Raw genomic sequence first — 20,445 nt, 5'->3', positions numbered from 1 at the left:
GAGAGAAAAATGGGAGAGAAAAGAGACAGAGAGAGAGAGAAGAGGGAGAAGAAAGAGAGGTCACAGTTTGGTTAAAATAACTATTGTATTAATGTAGGGAAGGATTGTAGTTTGGATTGAGAACAATTACAGGAATAACCATTGTTGCCCTTTAACAAACAAGAGTCATAACGTACATGTTCAGATGAGGTGCTTGTCAGTTAAATGTAATTTTACACTGGTTTAATTTTTGCTCTTGAAAAACAGACTGATGCATCTTTTTTTGTTTTAAGTAATGTCCTACATGAAGGTGATCTGCAAAACCAAAAACACTAGTCTGAAATCTGTTATGACTTTTGCTGTACGTGGAAAGATTTATTATTGTTGAACTTCTGTCCGACCTCCAAAGGATGGATGTGGAAGTGCTGCGTCATAATTAAACCATGTCCAGCGTTACTCTTCAGAATTTGCGGGCTTATGATGATCAAACAAGAAACTTTAGATCTGTGAGGAGAGCGGACAGAAGCTCTGGAGATGGACCTCACTTCCAGTAATGCTGAGGGTGTGATACGGTCTACCCCGGCTTCCTGAGAGATCTGCAACTTTCTGTTGCTGCCATTACACAGATTTAGACCCATTGGCACCAGCCCACTGTGACCACTGGCACTGGGGTGTGCATACGTTGATTTCAAGTTGCTAACGTGGCTAAGGTCTATCTCCTGAGCTGCCGTCAGCTTCCCTTCTGGTGAAGTAGTGTCCTAGCAGCTAAGAGTGAGGCGGAGGGATCTCATTTGGGATCTGATAAACAGTAAATGTATCACTTTCAGTTTCTTCAATGCTGTCTGGCACGTCAGAGATGGTCAACGAGCCCTGCGTCTGCTGATGTGTACTCACCTTTTTTCTTTGATAACTTACAATCCAGACATTCACAACAAGAGTGAATTATCCACAGAGGTCTCTTCCTCTCTAAAACAAACAGACCAGCTGATTTAAATGAAGTAAAAACAGGAAACCAGGACACTCTTAAAAAATAATTTTGATCTTAAGAATTTTTTTTCTGGTTAAAATAAAATCTCTACAGCCTGTGTTTGCTAGTGTAGAAACATGGCGATCTAAATGAGGGCCCACTCCCTATGTAGATATAAATGCAGTCGTAGAGTCAGTAAGGTTTAGTTTAAAGGTTGAAGTAAAGTTGACATACAAACACAAATAAACATAAATAATCTGGTTTATTATGGAACATACTCAGACCTAAGGGTGTTGGGATTATTTATGATTCATTTTTGAGAATCAAAAAGAAGGTGTCAAACTTTAAAACCAGTTTGTGACTGTTTTTACTTTTTGACACTATTTTATTTTTTGTGTGACATTAAGACGAACTCCTCTGAAATTAGTTTGACATTTGGACTGACGCAATTTTTTCTCATTTTCTGTCTCTGTCTCTCCTCTCTGTTTCTTTCTCTCTGGTTTATCCCTGCGTCTCTCGCCCTCCAGGTCTGAAGGATATCCTCCATATGGTTTCCAGCCAATGGGATCAGCTCCAGCGCCAGATCCGGCGCCAACATGGCTGGATGCTCCGCGCTCTCCGCTGCATCCAGGCCCGCCTCCTCTACACCAGCCAATCGCACGAGCACTTCGCAGCCTCGGGGGACCTGTCAGCCAACCGGCAGGCTCCGTGCTCATCGGACGGCCTCAAGGTAAAAAACTAACGGTGGTTTTTATTTTCTTTTTTATATTCTGTCCATCTGTTTTTTGTTTGTTTTTTACTTTGGTTTATATCCTTCCATTTCCTCTCCGGTTGATCCCTGTTATCCCTCCTTCTCTCTCTCTATCACACACACAAGCTCACAGTCAAATCAATCACACACACACACTTACCCAGGGTCCTTTGTACATTTCTTTGTAACGTTTGTATTGGCTGCCAATTAACGTCCTGATTGGATTCTCCGTTCTCATTGGCTGCTGGTGAATTGGCTGGACTTGGTTAATTAGATGTAATCTCCCTTTCTGTCCTTCTCGTTGAAACAGTCCTGTCATTCACATTGTGTCACTGCTGTGTGTGTGTGTGTGTGTGTGTGTGTGTTTGTTTGTTTCAATATTTTTCTTGGGTCATCTGTGGCCTTCTGTTTCTTTTCTTTTACACAAACTGAGAAAGAAAAACAGATTTTGATTTCCTTTGTTGCTGCTTTTGTTTGTTCATTCTGTTCCTTCATTTTATATCACTGTCCTTTTTTCAATTGAATGCTTTTTGTTTTTGCCCCTTCTTTTGATTTTTTACTAACATCTCATCTGTTTTATTTTATTTTTCCAATTTAAGAGAATTCATATAGAAAAAGAAAACCCCTTTTTATCTGTATGTCGTTGTCCAAAGTAACGTCCTTCCCACGCAGAAGTATCAGTCCAAACATAGAAAGACACATATTCACCCTACGCACACTTTTAGAGTCCCAAGTTGATCTAAGCAGCAACGCCTTAAGTAGGAGACAAATATGAAAAAACAGCCCAATTGCTACAAAACATTGATATTGTACATTTTGTAGCTGAAATGTTTGGTACAAAACTGCTTAGTTATGGTTATGAAAAGACGTTTTTGCTTGAAATATTCCATCTGGGGACACAGCCATGTCTCTGTAAAGAACAACCACTCTTGAAGCCCTAAAAGCAGCTGCAGAAAAAGTGACAGGTCGCTACAAGACACCCACGTTTGGGGTCAGAAAAGCTGTTGTGAAAAGGGCCATGGGTCCTTAAAAGACAACCATGTGTGGGGTCTGAAGCCGCTCTTGAAATAGAGCCAGGGGTGGCAACAAACCCACATCTGATGCTTAAAAATCTGCTGGAAATGCATCAATGACTCAGTAGATCCTAAACATTTTTGTTGCTTGTTGGCTTGGCAGGCGTCTCGCCAAGGTGACACGCCATTTGCAGAAACGTACAAAGCCAACATTTTCTTCCGGTGATGGGGCAGGAAAAAACATAAAGGTACAAGTCCGCAAGAAAAGGATAAAATCAATCAGCAAATATTTAACAACAACAGTGACACCCTGAGATAATCTTCCTCGTCAGTGCTTGAGTTAAAGGTCCTCAAGGGTCAAAAATTTAGGACCTGATCCAAAACGCCCCTGAAGAAACCCTACCTGAAATTAACATGCATAAATTGTTGACCTACGCTGATGCCTGATCTGAAAGGCACCTGAGGACAGTCAGATCGGGTCCTGGTTAACCTGATGTAGACCCTTTTTCTTGTACAGTACAGTTCACACCTTCTCGCTGCAAAATAAATAGTTTTGCCCACATGATCAGAGCTGATAGAACTTGAATCCACTCAGATATTTGATATGAGACTGGCAGTAATTGAACTGGACCCTACCTGGGTCAGATTAGACTGTAATTTGGCCCCATGATTTTGGGCCTGGGTCAGGGCTCATTTACTGGGAACCATGAGGATCTGCAAAGACCTCCCTCGCTTCAGTCATTAATTTATTTGTTCTTTCCATTTCCTCCCGTCTCTACTTTTCCCCGCTGTTTGTACTTGGTTTCTTTGATTCTTACTTTCCTCCTTTCCATCCATCCTTCCTTGTTCGACTCTTTCCTTCCATCCTGTCTGCCTTCCTTTTTCATTTGCTTTTCTTTAATCCATCCATCTTTCATCAGATTTCCCTCCCTGTTTTCCTCTCCTCTGTCTCATTTCATCAATTTAATTTTGTTTTCTCTTCCCTTTTCCTATTTCATATTGCTCGTCCTCCTCTTCCTCTCCTCTCTGGTTGTTCTCTCCTCCTCCACCTCCTCTAGCAGACCTGACTCTGGTTGTTTTCAGATTGTTTAGTTGCAATTAGAGCTGCAGCAGCCTGATCACTGTGATCAGTCAACAGTGACAGCCATTAGCCAGCTACCACCTCTGTGTGTGTGTGTGTGTGTGTGTGTGTGTGCATGTCTTATATTGGAAGTGTATTTTTGTATTTGTGTGTGTGTGTGTGTGTCCATTAGCTGCTTGGCCGCAGCACATTAACAGTCCATTCATTATCTGTGTGAATCTCCCTCTGCACTTAAAGCTTTGATCCGTAAAACCTCCAAACAACAAACTGAGGTGTGAACCTGCTGAATTATTTCTGCTGGCTGCACATACTTCTGTGATATTTTAAATTATTCAGTTCATGTCTGTTCTGGGCAGCTGAACAATGAACCTAAACTAACAGTGAAGTACAAAACCTGCAAGATCCTCCTTCTGTGGGTGCCAACGGCCAAAATGGCTCCCAGTGTTTTCAGAGTTAACCAGAGCGTTCGTCTGCTGCATTCATCAGTCGAGTCTCTCTTCAGCTGAGACAAGTCCAAGTTGGGACTTAATTCATCCAAAACATTGACACAGGCATCCAAGTGTTCAGTTATTAGAGACAAGTTCAAGTCCAAAGTATTTTGTGACTCATTCCGGACAAGTCTCATTTAATTTTAAGGGACACTTTTTCGTAATGTGTACAGATCAACAGTGTCATGGTTCCCCCCCATGCCGCCAGCTCCTGGAGCTCCCCGCCCATCCGCCAGCCAAAATCTTTCTGCTCACGGCTCAGGTGAGGAGTTCTCAGCGCTGCTGCCGTGGGGGGTGCCTTAACAAAGTTCATCTGCACACACTACCCACACCGCGGGGACACAGATTTGGTTGGAAACCATCAAAGTGTCCCTTTAATACAAGTCCAAGCCAGGACTAGTCCAAGCCAGCTATTTGAGACAAGTTCAAATTGAATCTCAAATAATTTGAGGGAAGATGAAGTTAGGACTTGGAGTCTCTCAAGAGTTTAAGTTTAAGTCAAGTCCCAAGTAATTAGCAACAAGACCAAGACAAGTTTCATTTAATTCAAAGGTTCAGCATGTTAGATTTAGGAGGATCTGGTGGTATTGAGTTTTGAGGGTTACAGATTGTAACCAGCTGAAACTTCTACTGGTTAGAATTACTTTGGTGGAGATTTTTACTGGGAGACAATTATCCACAGAGGTCTCTTCGTCCTTAAAACAAACAGCCAGGTGATTTAAACCAGTTAAAACACTGAATAAAGCAATATCACTTAACAAATCAGTGTTTCTCTAAGGTTGTTTGTCATGTCAGAGACGTGCCACTAGCCCACCACATGCTAATGTCCGCTCACATTTTTTCTCTGATAACTTAAGATCTAGATGTTCAGGGAGTTTTTACCAGGAGCCGAATTATCCACAGAGGTCTCTTTATCTCTGAAACAAATGGACCAGCTGATTTAAACCAGTAAAAACACTGAATCTGTGTTTTTCTGATGCTGCTGCGCGCAGATGGGCCTCTAGCTTTGGTGGCCAACGCAAAAACGCAAATGGCTGTACGCAGAGCCAGTGTTTGGTTTGTCCATTCTGGGCTGCCGTAGAAACATGGCAGTGCAACAAGTTGGACTCCATAAGGACCTGCTCCCTGTGTAGATATAAACAGCTTAGTCTAAGATACTAAAAAAATAATTCACAACGATTCTTAGTTTCAGGTAATTATACACTAAAGAAAACATACTTATTATATTATCTTCCATTTCTGCCAATTAATCCCCCTAAATCCTACAGACTGGACCTTTAAGGCAAGTGTAAGTCAGAACTGAAGTCTGAAGTAATTTAAGAGACTCAAGTGAGTGTATTTTTGTAAGTGTTTTTAGGTAAGTCTTAAAGCGAATCTCAAGGTACTTGACATAAGTCCACGTCAAGTTTTAGGTAGAATCCAAGTTCAACCATTGAAGACAGGTTTTTGAATACTGACCATCAAAATGACTTGGATGCATCCTAAAAGTAAAAGGAGATTCTTATGAGATTACATGTTCAGCAGATATTTTACTTGTAGCTAGAAATCTGCCAGATATTTTTGGATCACAGCTCATCATGCACACATCACAAATTTTGCTTCTTGACTTAACAGATTTACCAAGTTCGGACCTTTGGACTATTGTGACTTCTTTCCATTGTGCTTCCTTTGTGATTCTGTCATTGTTATACAGTAATCATGGTTCATGTTTGTTCAGGCAGCAACTGAACTGTTTCAACTGGAACAAGATGGTTTCCCTTGAGCTTTAAGCTTCAGCTGTGGTCGAGAATCATGACACAGTGAGCATGCATGGATTCAGTGTCCTGCTCATTGGTGTTGGTGTCATACCTCTGACCATTTGATAACATTACAGCCTTTTCAACCACAAGGCAACTCCATCTTTGTCACTATAAGGCTCCGTGTAGAGCCATCAGACAGCTTGATGGAGGAAATGAGCAATAATACGCGCAGTAAGAATCCCTGAATGTGGCTTTACTGTGTGTTCATTATCTGCTAGTGCTGTTTAATGACAATCAGATGCATGGCCTAATTACTGCCACAGACACTGAGGTGGGGAGTGGTGATGGTGGTGGTGGGGGCAGACTGCAAGGTCAACCAAGGGCATCATGTTTGTGTGTGTGTTTGTGTGTGTGTGTGTGTGTATGTTTATGGACCTCAGTAAAAAAGATGATACAAGAATGACCAAGGGCAGAGGGTAGGTAAACACACTGCAGTCCATGTGTGAGTGAGTGAGTGAGTGAGTGTGTGTGTGTGTGATTTCAGTGCAGGCTTGTGAGTATCTATTAACATCTACATGTATGTGTGTGTGTGTGTGTGTGTATTTTAAATGAACGTAACCTTGACTAAAGGGCAAAATAAAGGGCAAATTGGAATAAATTTATCAAATTATAAAGCCTCGTACAATATTTATAACCGGCGGATCCACTATTCATTACAAAAGATTAAATACCAACTTGTATCAATAATTCATCCTCTTAATCTTCATTTTTAGTGCAATTAAGAGCAGAAGCAAATGACATATTTCACACCCGGCTGTAAGATAGTTAGCATGCAATTTGGCGAATGTGACTGCAGCTCTGAGGGCTGCTGGCGTCTCTGCTGCTGAATATATAACATGTTTGGACACATTAATTCAAATACAATATCATCACTGCTTAATAATGATAGCACTGATACTTAACTTTACATAACAGTGATATAAACGTAAAGACATCAAACGTGTTGAGGTACAGAAATACATTTATAAGTTATACGAGAAAAATTCATTTATTGGTTTTGATGATGAAATATCATTATATTACAATGACACATTACAATGACACTGCTATGATTCACTTTAACATCATTTTGTAATATAATATTGATCCATATTTATTCTCAAATAGCTGTTTACATGATAATGATGTAAATACTTGTGGTTCTGGTATTGTTTTGGAAACTTGGTCTTTTCACAATCATAGCTATAGTACTTCTGCTTCATCTTGGCTGGTTTGCAGGTAGTATTTTTAGCTGTTTGAGATCGATCACTTCTGGTGTAAACTCGTCCCTTTTCCTCGTTGTTTTTTAAGTAGCGACCTCTAGTGACCACAGTAATTATTACTAGAGCAAAGGAGAAATCAGATCACGTAGTGCACAGAGCATCAACGTCCACCAAAGCCTCTTTTTCAGAGGCCAACGCATTTTGGTAATGCTTTGCAATGAGAGCATTGTGTGTTTAAGCTGCACTAAAAACACCGGCAGCACGATGAGGCTTGGGGATGAATTCTTTGCTAAGTTCTCCCGGTTGGGCTTTTTTTTTTTTTTTTTTCCCTCGGAGTGCCGAGAGTTTAAGTGTTTAACTTTGGATAACAACGCTGTGTTCAATTCAGTCATGGTGGAGGAGGGACAAATACTACAAACTGTCACATCTCACATGTGCAAGTCCTTCAGCCTTCCCTTCATCCAAAGCAAGTACTCTACCTTGTGCTAATATATGTACTTTTACGAGTATTCCGTATCATGGGTACCAAATGCAACCAAAGCATCAGCTGAAGAAATGCTGTGTCTCCAAAGAGCTCTCAAACACCACCATCTGGGCGTCTTCTAATTTGGTGGACACAGGGCTGAAGGGCAGGAGGGGAGGGAAGTGGATGGATTAAATAAGAACTTTTATTTTGAAGCTGCTGTTTGCATCATGTGAGATTCGTCAAGTTACATTAATAACAAACTTATTTTAAGCCAAACCAAGTTCTTTTGTCAAAACCTAACAACATAATTTTGGTAAAACTGCGACGCTCGTATGCGATCACATACGAGCTATTCTGTTGTCCACCAGTAGGTGTGCTAATTTAGGAAACACTCCCTTAGGTTGTATTCTGAGACAGGAACATACGACCTATGTGTTTGTATGGGTTTGCTGATTTGTTGGTGTAAACGTTTTTTCTTTATCGTCATGATTAACGCTAAAGTGTCAGTGGACAAAGCTAACATTATAGACACAGAGACACAGAGATGGTTTTGATGTTGTTAGTTAAAGTAATCATTGGGCTAAGTTTAGAAAAAGTTGGTGCAGGAATCTGAGATAACAGTTATCACTGGTTTCTAGTAACTGAATATTTGAGACTTGAAAAAATGATTGTGATAAGTGCAGATTTTTTTGGTGCTTTCAGCCATATCACATGGTCTTCATCAGGAGATGGATTTTGCTCAGTTGCCCTGGAGGTGAATGTTTTTTGATAGGCAAGCTCGGTAGCTGCTATAACTTCAACTGTAGCTGCCAGGGTCCACACTTGTGAATCTGCCCACTTCAGCGTGTAAGAGTTAAATGATTTGCCTGGCATCGTGACATGAAACAGTGGTTTCAGTGGCATCAGTGTGGACATAAGATGTTGTTCGACTCAGGTGGATACGCTGGTGTCTGGTGATTGGTTAGGGGAAATCTGTTAATCAGTTAAAGTGGACGCAGCGTCAGGCTGAAGATGGAGACAGAGTGCAGTGAGTTGACCGATCTGTCTGACATCAGGCGACATCCACTTTCAGGATCTTATAGTCCACTTTGCTACTTTCGTCTGTGTTCTTCACAGAATTACAATTAAAAGCTCGTGAACGACCTCACGTTGAGTTTTTTGCTCATTTTGGATTCAATTCCATCTTTCCTCAACATCTTTCATCTCTTCCACTCTATTAATTAATTGCTGATATCGCAATGAATTAATAGCAACAACAGGTGTGGTGTGAGGTCATTAATTTAGGCTGGGCCTTAATGAGTCTCCACTGAGTAATACTGTGTGTGTGCGTGTGTGTGTGTGTGTGTGTGTGTGTGTGTGTGTGTGTGTGTGTGTGTCTCCTGGTGCTCATAAGAGCTTGTTGTTATTGGTGTTAACATATGTCGCTGACAAGGTGTCCGACTTTTTATCCCTCCTTCTTTTGACTTTCTTCCTTCGCTCATTTTTTAATTATAAAATGAAAAAGGGAAAAACAGGTTCTAACAGATGGAGGGACAGAAAGACATCCATCCGTCCTTCACTCCCTCCCTTCATCTGCCCCTCTTTACCTCATCCCTCTCTTCCTCCTTTTCTCTCTACACTCATCTATCGTCTCTTCTTTCCTCCCTGCCCACAGCTCATCTTCACCTGCAACATATTTCCTGACTTCCTTGTGCGTCAATGTTTCTTTCCTTCCATCTTCTGTCCTTCCTCCCTCCGTCCTTCCAATCATTTCATCATGTTACTTGAATCATACCTCCCTCACACACACCTGTCACCCATATCATCCATCCCTCCATCTTTTTAGCTTCTCCTATCTTTCATTTACCCGTCTTTTCCTTTGATTTTCACTCCCTCCATCCACACTTGTCTCTATCCATCCATGATCGATCATCCTTCCATTCTTTCGTTGCTCCCTTTCTCCTCTCTCCTTCCTCCACTAAGTTGTCTTTAGTCATCCTTCCTTCCACACCCTCCACTGCTTTTATTACTTTTCTATACCTCTTCTCGTCATCCACTCATCCCTTCCTCTTTACCCCTCATCTACCTTTTTTCTTAATCGTCTTTAATGCATCTGTTTCTTCCCCCTTTCATCAACTCTTCTTCTTTTATCTTTCAGTTCCCCTTCTTTCTGTTGTTCCTCTCATCCTTTGCCATCCATCCATCCATCCATCCATCCATCCATCCAAGTATTCGTCCTTCCTGTCCAGTTTAAACCCTCGCAGACCTTCACATTCACACAGTCTTCTCCTATATCTCATCTTTCCCTGCATCCTTCATCTGTTCATTCATCCTCCATCTCTCCCTCCATCTTCCAGCTCTCCCTCCACTCCCTCCCCCCTCTCTCCATCCGTCCATCCATCCGTCTGGAGAGGGGCGATTCATGTAAATGTCAGGAAATATCAGAGCTGGGGTGGTGGGATTAGGCGGCGAGGAGAAGATACACTGATACCAGCAAATATAACGCTCCAACAAGATGGCCAGCACCGAGGATTAGGACATACACTCACACTCACACTCAATACACACACACACACCCTTCTGAAGAGGTTTATGTGTGTGTCGTGCGGGAATATTGTGTTATGTGACTCCTGCAGTGTGTCGCTGCATTATAAAAGATTTGTTGTGCATGTGTGAAGATTTTCAAGTGACATCTGTAGTGATTTTTTTTTTTGCATACTGAAGATGAAGGTAAAGGTTGAGTGTACTTGTGTGTGTGTGTGTGTGTGTTGTCGAGGTGAGTGAACACAGAAAAAGAGAGGGAGCACAAGAGAGGTAGAAAGGTGTTTAATACGAGTGTGAAAGCAGTGTAATATTTAACAGCTTAGTGGGATTTGTCTGTCACATTACAGGGGATTGGACCAGTCTGGAAACACACACACCCACACTCACACACCTACACACACCTACACACACACAGAGGAAAGGTGAAAGGATGTGTTCAGTGACAGCTCCTGAATCTGAATCGTTTCTCTGGAGTTACAGGTGTTGGACGTTATTTTTTAATATCCACCATCACACTGCTACACTGATGTCATGTTTCCTCTGTACTCTGTGTATATATGTGTGTGTACATATAGAATTTCTTTTTGGGAACCTGGGGTTTCGGTTTATATTCCTCCAAACAACATTTAGCACTTCCCCACCATGAGCATGACTGTGTTTCTGGCAGTGTGGAAAACAACGAAATCCTAATAATTCAAACATCTTAGCATCTTCTGTATTTTCGTGTATATAATTGAGGATTCGGGGCATTTGGACTCAAAGTATTTCTAAAACTTCTGACTTCAGCCCTGCTCAAAGCTCAGAGTAGCTTACATGACGTCTGCAGGACCTTGAAATGTCTTAAAATATCCTAAATTCAATTTTATATTTTAGGCCTTAAAAGTCCTTCAATAGTCAGACATTAATTTATTTTATTCATCCATCTCTTAATCGGCTTTTGTCAAAATGAGTCGAGGTTGTCTGTGTGAATGTTGACATTTCTGATGTTTGTAATGTTTAAGCCCAGCACCCAATCTCACCTGATTAATGTAACTCACTTAAATGACCATATTGCTACATAAAACCTACCTCTGCACTTACCTACGAGCAAACCTGCGACGCTTAAATAATAAAAAGAGGATTTTTCCTGGATGAAACTTGTTTACATAACTATCTGTAAAAGGTCTTGAAAGCATTAAATTTGAATGTCTGATACCTGCAGAGACCCTGACTTATTCCTAAAAATATTACATGAGAAGGTTATTTAGGATATATTTGATGGCTACTCAAAAGAACATTTACATTTTGAAAATGATATGACAGTAAGTTTATGATCATTAAAAGCCTTTTAATCAGCTCCTCACAGAACATCTCTGGGTACTGAAGGAAATCTCTGTTAAAAAATTGTGAGCAATAATAAAAACTATAGGTTAAGAAGTACACAGACTGATCCTTAAAATATGTTTTAACTGTTTTATTATGATATTTGTGGTCCAGATGTGTAAGACGTGCTATATAGGGAATTATAATAATGACATAATAAAGACTTTTGTGTTATTTCAAAACCATTGTTGTCTACACAAGTTTCATGTTGTTCTTTATTGTCAGTGATCAGAAAATGCAAAAATAATGATATCAAATTAATAAAATAAGTTTTCTTAAAGCAGGTTTGAGAAGAGCAAAACTGTTTTGGACAAAGAATCTGTTGGAGGCTTAAAACATTTGAGTCTGACCCTGAAGAAAATCCACATTGTTTTTTTTAAAATAACATTTATATCTTAATTTAGATTTTTATTACATCTTCATTTACTTGATGTTTACCTACATCAGAACAACAAACTCCCTCCTCAGACGACACACAATATATTAAGCGAGCTGCGCTGTGTGTTTTAAATGTATATAATTTCCTTTTTTCAGGAGACTGGAGGTCTGGAATGTACCAATTTCCCCTGAGGGAGGGGGGGAGGTGTAGGTTGGGGCGTGCCATGCAGGGTGAGGTGGGAGAGAGGTGATAGGTCGAGATTTGACCATGTTCCTTTGGACACGGGGGACACAAATCCTGTTAGAGAGCTGAACCAAACAGCCCTGAGCTCACTCACACACACACACACACACACACACACACACACTGAACCACGCATACATCAACATTTCTGACACGCAAAGGACCCATGTTGTGTTTTTCTGCACGTGTAGTTTGTAGTTTGTGTGTGTGTGTGTGTGTGTGTGTGTCAGAGAGAGAGAAATTTTCAGGTAGGAAGTGATAAGTGACCTCCTGGGTGGCACTTCACACAGTCTGAGCTGAGTTAAATAACGTTTACTCTGTGTGTGTGTGTGTGTGTGTGTGTGTGTGTGTGTGTAGATGAGGCACTTGTACATTTGTGATTGTGACTGTTGGCACTTGTATGGTGACTCTGACTGTGTGTGTGTGTCTTATCAGTGTAGCTGGTGGAGACAGCTTGTTGGCCTCGGGCCTCTATTTCACCCCACAGACCACACAGAGACGGAGACAGGGGGGAGGGGGGGTCTTAGAGGAGGGAGGAGGGGCAACAGAGAAGGAGGTAGGGAAGGAGTGGAGCAAGGTGGGGATAGTTGAGGAGACGAGGAATCAAGGTAGAAAAAAGATGAGTGAGAGAGTGGAGGGAGAAAACGATGGTGAAAAAGTGAGTGTCTGTTGTTCACGTCTGAAACTCTGGGACACACAGAGGGCCTTAAAGTTATGTTTAATGTTATATTATGTATTAAATGTTAGTAAAGTAAACATGCAGTGTGTCCTGTCTCGTGTCGAGACCTTCATCTTTCCAGAATCGTAACCAAGCTGTGAGATCTGTAAACATGTCAGTCATCAGTATAGTTGAAAGATTTAGTGACTTAGTAGTTGCCTCTTTATTATGTTGACAAAACCCTAATGTGGGAGACATTTTGTTTGTTTTCAAAATGTATATTTGCTGTTACAAATGACTCGTATATAAATATAATTTCTAGGAGACAGGCTTGAAATTTTAATATATTATTTGTGTCAAATCTAGACTATATTTCATGTTTTGTTTTATGGATTTCATAAAGGCTGCAACCACTAGTTGCTTTAATAGTAAATGTATCTGTCAAATATTTTTTCAATTAATTATTTAGTCCCTAAAGTGTCAGGTAAATGTCCATCACAGCTTCTGACAGCCCGATGTGATATTCTCAGATGTTCTCTGTTCAGCCAACAGTCCAAAACCTAAATAGAAAAGAGAAAAAGAAAATCAGCTAATAGAAAAATAGAGCATGTTCACAATTTTGGCTTCATAAAAATCTTCAACAATTAATAAATCATCAAAACTGCTGATTGATCGACTGAGCGTTTCAGAACATAACTTTATATTTTTATTAGATAACAGAGTCTTAATTATTAAATATCGGAGCATCTTTGAACGCAACACCAAGGAGACTTTTCACAATTGTTCTTCTGTTTGATTTTGGTTAATACGGTTAATATTTTTGTTTAAGGTTACACGACAATACAGTTTCTCATACATACGAATGGACACAGATTTTCATTTTTTAAAAAAGTTTGTAGCGTCGAAGCTCTGATTTTTAACATTTTTAGCGTCACACGAAGGTTTAAATATAAAAGAACAGTAAGAAAACACTAAACAGTAAAAACAGTTGCGAGTATGTTTTTTGGAGGGTGAAGAGGAGCCAAAGGAGGAACGACACGAGGACAGAAGAAATTAAAAAATAAAAAGAAGAGGCGATGAGGGGAAGGAGGGAGGTAAGGAAGAGAAAAGAGGAGCGCAGCAGAGGGAGTAGAGGAGGGCTGGGGATGTGATAGAGATCCGGGCCGGTTCACTCTGAGTGTGGAGATTGAAGCATCCCGAACACGCAGAGCGGCTCTTCTCCCCCTCTGAGTGATTTAAATATTGACCTCAGGTTATTACGAGCTTTTTAAATCAAATTACCGAGTGTTGGACTCCTGCCTGATACCTGATAGAGCCAATCAGACGGCTCGTCCCGCTCCCGGAGCTCCACCACACAGCACTTTACATAAATTAAGATTAAAGTTGGGGAAGTTTGTGGAGTTAGTTTAACCACGCAGTGACACTCTATCAAGATAATTTGTGCTCACAAAATCTCAGTGTTGGTGTTAATCCCTGGTTTAAGATCTGCTAAGCTGCATTTCCAGGTCATTTGAAAGTGATAAAACTCAGTGTTTGCAGCTGGAGGGTCTTTATGTAAGTTTCACACCACCAACACTGTAGGTTAGCGCTTTAAAATAATTCACAAGATGAAAGTTTGCAGGATCAGGAATATATGCATGACGTCTCAAGATATTTAACATATTCAGCTCTGATATTCTCCCGTGAATGTCTCCTCAAGTTACAACAAAAAATTAACTGTGAAGCTGTGTCATCATCGAGGGCAACGCTGCTGCTTCTGCAGCCGCCTCATTACATCATATCAACAAATACTGACATCATTTTTAAAACTGTAATTTAGCCACAGTTGTTTAAAATAAATTTATAGTGTCAGTGTTTCTCGTATTTCATCCACTAAAGGGTCTGTTTGGGAAGAAATCAACAGTCAGTAGTTTGATTCATGTAAAGAGGATTTAATGCAGGTTTGATCTGATGAAACTATAATGAAAAATAAATAATATACATACTAATATTAAGCATTAAGAGAAGACTACCATCATATAACGTAGGCTAGAAAGTACAAATATATAATAGCAATCTCAATAAAGTGATGAAAAAAGTCCATAAAAACAAGTAAGTAGCAGCAATGTTTATCAAGAATATGAACAGCAATAAAAAACAGTATAAAAACCAAAAAGTTAAAAAAGAATTAAGTCCGTCTGTTGTCCACGGATACAGAACAACAGCAATAACAAATTATAACAATAAATTGTCATTAGTATATTTTTCCTCATTATGAAAGTGACAAATTGACTTTTTAAACAACAGTCGCCACAACAGGAAACTGAATTCACTGAGTCTGTGGTAGATTTAATTTGCTAAACTGCAGATGCTGCTGGACCCAAAACTATGGTTAAACTATTCGACAGACAGAAACCATGGATCACCAGAACCATCCGGAAACATGGAGAGTGCTAAAGCAGCAGCCTGATGAGATACACTGGTGTTATACCTTGTAAGACTCCATGTGACAAATAAATTATTAATTTATTGAAAAAAATTGTGTGTGTGCAACGTGTCGTTAGATTAATCAGTGCATCAGTAATGTAGATCTCCACTTTTTCTGTTTACACGTACTAATACGTCATACATGTGTTCACTTGTAACATACACCATGACTGACGTTACATCTGCATCTTGGTTAGGAAAAAGTCATTTAACATTTGTCTTCCAAAAAAATTAATACATTTAAAGTATTGAAAAACGTAAAATTGTTCATCAAGTTTAAGTTATTTTTTTGATTTTGATTAAAGTGTTCAGTTTTCATTTGGATTAAATGTTGGTTGTGGAGGAGAAATAATAAACAGGCGTCGAGACAGAAACATTCGTGAAAAGACAAATGAGCAAAGGTGGTACTTTTTAGAATTGAAAAAAAAAAATTCTATTGATGAGCAGAGTTAAGTTGTATTAACGAAAATGTTCTGTTCAGAGTTTTGTTTGTCAACTTCAACTTTCTGCTGTTTGATGGTCAGTCAGAATCAACTTAAAGGAAAACGTCACCCTGAAAGATCATTTTCATATCAAGTACTCACTGCCTTGTTTAACCCAGTCTAATTCCAAAGTCGTCAAATTACGCCACTTGGTCATTAATTACCATGTCAGACACTGACGAACAGTAGGCATCTTTTTGCGTATGTTACGGTGTCAGGAAGCATCAGTTTGAAACGCCACCAGACAACAATGTAACTTAAGGTGCTGCAAAGTCCTTGAGGTGGATGTGTCCAACAACACTGGACTTTCACCCACGGGCCTGGTGTTCACCTCCCGTATGAATGTAGAGCCAGACCATGATGTTTTTTTCTAAACCTAACCGCGTGCTTTTGTTACACAAGGAAATAAACGTAATAAGGAGGTGATTTAACAATGCTGTACATTTATTTTGAATGAGCATCTAATGAGCAGAAACTGTGCATTTCCTGTGAAAACAGAAGCATAATTTGAAAAGACACAATACATGTATAAGGCATAGGTTAGCACAGCGTCCCAGAACATCAACAACAGACGCACCCAGGATACCCAGCACGTAATTCTTATCCTCCCTCAGGGAAGCCTCTGCAGAGCATCAGAGCTCGGACCTCCCGCCTCAGAGATAGTTTACCCCCAGGTGGTCAGAGTACTGTCCACTGTCCACGGGTCCACGTTTAACAGCACGGAAACTATATCAAAACATTCATTTATAAACTCTCACACCAGTCGTGCAGTTTAATCCAAGTCTCATTTATCCAGTCATATGTTCAGTAGTTCCCAGACAGACAGACCTTTCTCTCGGGGAACCGAACTAAAAGTGAAACTTATCCATGCTCTCTTCAAAGCCAGACTCTAATGACAAAAACAGTCATTTTACCCCATTGAACACAGAGCTGCTGGTCGACACGTGTCTCGATTTTCTCGTTTTGCTGTTGTTAAACATAGTCATCTATGACTGTGACTAAAGTTCAAGAATTTTCTCTGTGGATTTTTCATTTACAAAAAGGATGCAAGAAAAAGTTTTTTCAGAGCAGCACTGAGTAACTGACGTACAAGTAGTAATTTGGGGGGTGAAGTTTTCCTTTAACTGTCTCAACGCTCTGATTTTTTAGGTCTTTTAAGTCACTATTACTGATGCTGTGTCCATTCCAGTTTTTCTAATTCCTCTTCAGGTGGGCGTGTTTTTATAATGACCTGAATTTCAACATGTTTTGTATAAATGATGCATCAGTTTCCCCATTAAGCTCTTAAAAAGTCTGACTTTGTGCTGTTGTTGTCCTCACACTGAAGCCAATTGAGTATAAATGACGTTTTAATTGATGTTTTAGTGAAAACAAAGTGGAGCACATTGAGGTTCTTAAAACTGTTTTCTGACCTTTTTGCATCAGAGCCTGCGTGATATTGAAAGCTTATGTTGTTAATTATCACCAATAATCTGCTGCAGCTCATGGAAATGACTGAAATCAGCCTAAATTAATGCTCCTCTGAACACATGCGGTCAGTGAATCCATCTTTTTTTTTTTTTTCATCCAAAAGTTGTTGAGACACAAAGTGAAAAGTGTCTCACACGCTCCGCTCTCCTCCCTCCCACCTGCAACATCTATAACAGCTAAATGAAATATGCAAATAATCGCTGCCGATCCCAATAAGAAATAATTAACGCTGTCTGCTCTCCGTGGCAGCAGGTATTAGCATGCCAAAGCACTCCAAAATGTAATTTATAAAGTGAGTTTAAAAAAACCAGCGAGCTCTTTCTGTGTCTTTGCCAACGGCAATCTGACGTTTCTAATGCACTCTGAGAGAGGGAATAAATTGATAGTGGTGGCGGCGGGCCTTTTTCTCTTTTAATTTTCCTTTCCTGATATTTCTCAAATATTTAATTACGCGGATAGAAAAAGTGAATATGTAAAGTGGGTGTTTTTCTTGTCTTTTTTTTCCAAAGCCACAGATGGTTTGTGTCATATTACCTTGTTAAACATGGATACGGTGTTGGTGATTATTAGAGGAAGTAGTTGAGTTTGATGAAAGTTGTCGGAAAGTGGCGGCGACAGCGGCAGAATGGTCGGTTAACGAGCAGACGCCTCGAGAGTCGAGAAATGAGTTTGCTTCGTTCAGCTCGACACTTTGACTGACTGGCTGAAAAGTTTTCATGTTTCTCCTCCAGCTTTCTTTGACTGGCTGAATGCAGAAGTGAACATTATGTTTGTGTGTGTGTGTGTGTGTGTGTGTGTGTATGTGTGTGTGTGTGTGTTCTGTTGTGAGTGCCCGTCCATCTGACACTGACTGCTTAAAGTTTTACAATTTACGAAATCAAGCTGAATGACTTCCAGCAGGAAAATAAGCTTCAACTTTTACATCATCAACTTCACAAACACCAGAGGTCATCACATGTTGATCATTTTATCTTTCTGTAAAAAAAATTATTAAAGAGAAAAGTCCCACAACAGCACTCTGTGCAGCAGGAGGGGCGGGGCTTCAGGACTCTGCAGAGAGTTGAGCAAGATCCACTGAGTGTATTTCACTGGTGTTTCAAACCATGAGTTGCTGTGAACTAATAACATTGCCACCTGCAAAATACACCTGCTAAGTAAATCCATGCTGTACTGTGTAACCATGGTGGTGCGGGCTGAGTCGAGAATGTCTTCACCTACGTTCATTGATCAAGTGTGACTTGACGTTACTAATGGTGGATTTATAGTTGTGCATCGGCTCAACACAGACCCTACATCGTAGCATGCACATTTGGCCTATGCCATTGTGAGCATTTATATGTGTGCAGTGGTGTGTCTGTGTGGTTTTGCAGTTCCATCTCCACAACGCCAGTCGGTGGTGGAGTTTCTGTGAAGTACTGTGTAGTTTAGTTGATTCAAAATGCACATTAAACATGGATTAATAACGACAGTTTCAAACACAAATCAGCTTCACTATAACTCGCAGCATTCACAGACAAACACTTTGTCTTTATCTGGACACATTTTCCCCACAAATACAACATGCTAATGTTATTAGCACAAGCCTATGGCATTTTACATTGTATAAATTAGCCTAGCAGCTAGCAGAGATTTCCTCTGCTCATATGAAGCCAGGATAAATCACACACAAGACTTAAAATGCTATTTTTATGGAGGCTTTATTGTCTTCACAGTTTATTGTTTCTTACCTGTGAAATAAATATAAAAATTTTGTTTCCACTGAGGGAAATGGTTTCAGCTTACAAAAAACAAACAGGAGGTCTGCGTCACCACAACATGCGGTTACAATTCTGGAGAGGTACATGTCAGGCTACGTCATAAGGTACGGTGTCGGCAAGATCTTCTGAAGTAAAACTATTTATACCACACAGTAAACGTCCTTCAAGAGTAAAAAAGAGGCATTGTCAGCACAGTGTGAGTAAAATCTGAATCCTTGATTTAACCATGTAGTACAGTGTTTTCCTCTGAAGTAGAAGAACGCAGTAAGTAAGTTGTATACTGCTGAGTTTCATATTTTTGAAGTGCTTTGGGGCATTTTATAGATTATCCTGGGGCACAATGAGTTAAAATATATTAAAAAAATATATGTTTCATATCTAAACATCATAATAAATCTATAGCTGTTAATAGCACTATAGCAGTTCTTGACAAAGCTGCAAGCAGCAACACCACAGTCCATGAAATCAGCCCGTTCTGAACAGACTCTTCCTCAGTCATCATCAGTAGGTAATCTGAGTTTTAGAGTAGTGACTGTCTGCTTGTTTCATTGACAGTTTCTACAGAGAGAAATGATGCAAATCAGGACCGAGAGGATGAGCCAGAGAGGATTTCAAAATAAGAGCATGATAATATGATGAAGGAGGCTGAAGGAGGAAGATGATGATGATGATGGTTTCATCTCTGATGAGCAGATCAGATGTTTTTCTTTCTGTCTGTTCTCCAGCTGATTGAAAAGATGTTCTGAGACAGTGGACGCTATTTATTTTTCATTAAGGAGAGCGAGTGGAGGAATTCAGCTCTGACAGAAGAAACGGACACATGTGACACACATGCGCACACACACACACACACACACTCACTTGAACATATGGACTTACACATGAATACAGATGAATGAATCTATGCAAGGACACAAAGAATAAACATAAGAACACAAACACTCTTGTTCAGACGGACACACTCTCTCTCTCTCTCTCTCTCTCTCTCTCTCTCTCTCTCTCTCTCTTTCACGCACACACACGCACACACACGTACACACACACACACACACACTCTGTACTCCTGGTGACTTGGTGACTTAATTACATCCCCCCCTCCCCCTCTCGCCTCTCAAAGCCACACAATCAAAACCACATTTTGATATCATTTCACTCATTTGTATTCGTACATCAAGACACACACTTGCCACATGCACACACACACACACACACACACACACATGCACAAACTCACGCATGCACACACCCTCTCTCTCTGTTTCTGATCAAAGATTCTCCATCTTGTTCTTAAATAAAAAAAGATAAAAAAAAAGACCACTGTAGGCTGTAATTACTACCAGAGCATCTGATGCTCAGTGT

General features: G+C 40.1%; 1 protein-coding gene across 1 annotated transcript in view; it reads left to right on the top strand.

The window, feature by feature from the left end:
- akap6 (A kinase (PRKA) anchor protein 6) overlaps positions 1 to 20,445 on the top strand; it is a 279,493-nt gene that overhangs the window by 101,980 nt on the left and 157,068 nt on the right. Inside the window, exon 13 of the mRNA XM_033643340.2 lies at positions 1,474 to 1,676. Within this exon, the coding sequence (XP_033499231.2) occupies positions 1,474 to 1,676 (203 nt within the window). The remainder of the gene's footprint in view (positions 1 to 1,473; positions 1,677 to 20,445) is intronic.

This window comes from Epinephelus lanceolatus, chromosome 15 (genome assembly GCF_041903045.1).
Source record: "Epinephelus lanceolatus isolate andai-2023 chromosome 15, ASM4190304v1, whole genome shotgun sequence".
In the NCBI taxonomy this organism is placed as follows: domain Eukaryota; kingdom Metazoa; phylum Chordata; class Actinopteri; order Perciformes; family Serranidae; genus Epinephelus; species Epinephelus lanceolatus.
Note: the sequence above shows the minus strand (reverse complement) of the source record. Positions and strands in the feature narration are given on the sequence as shown.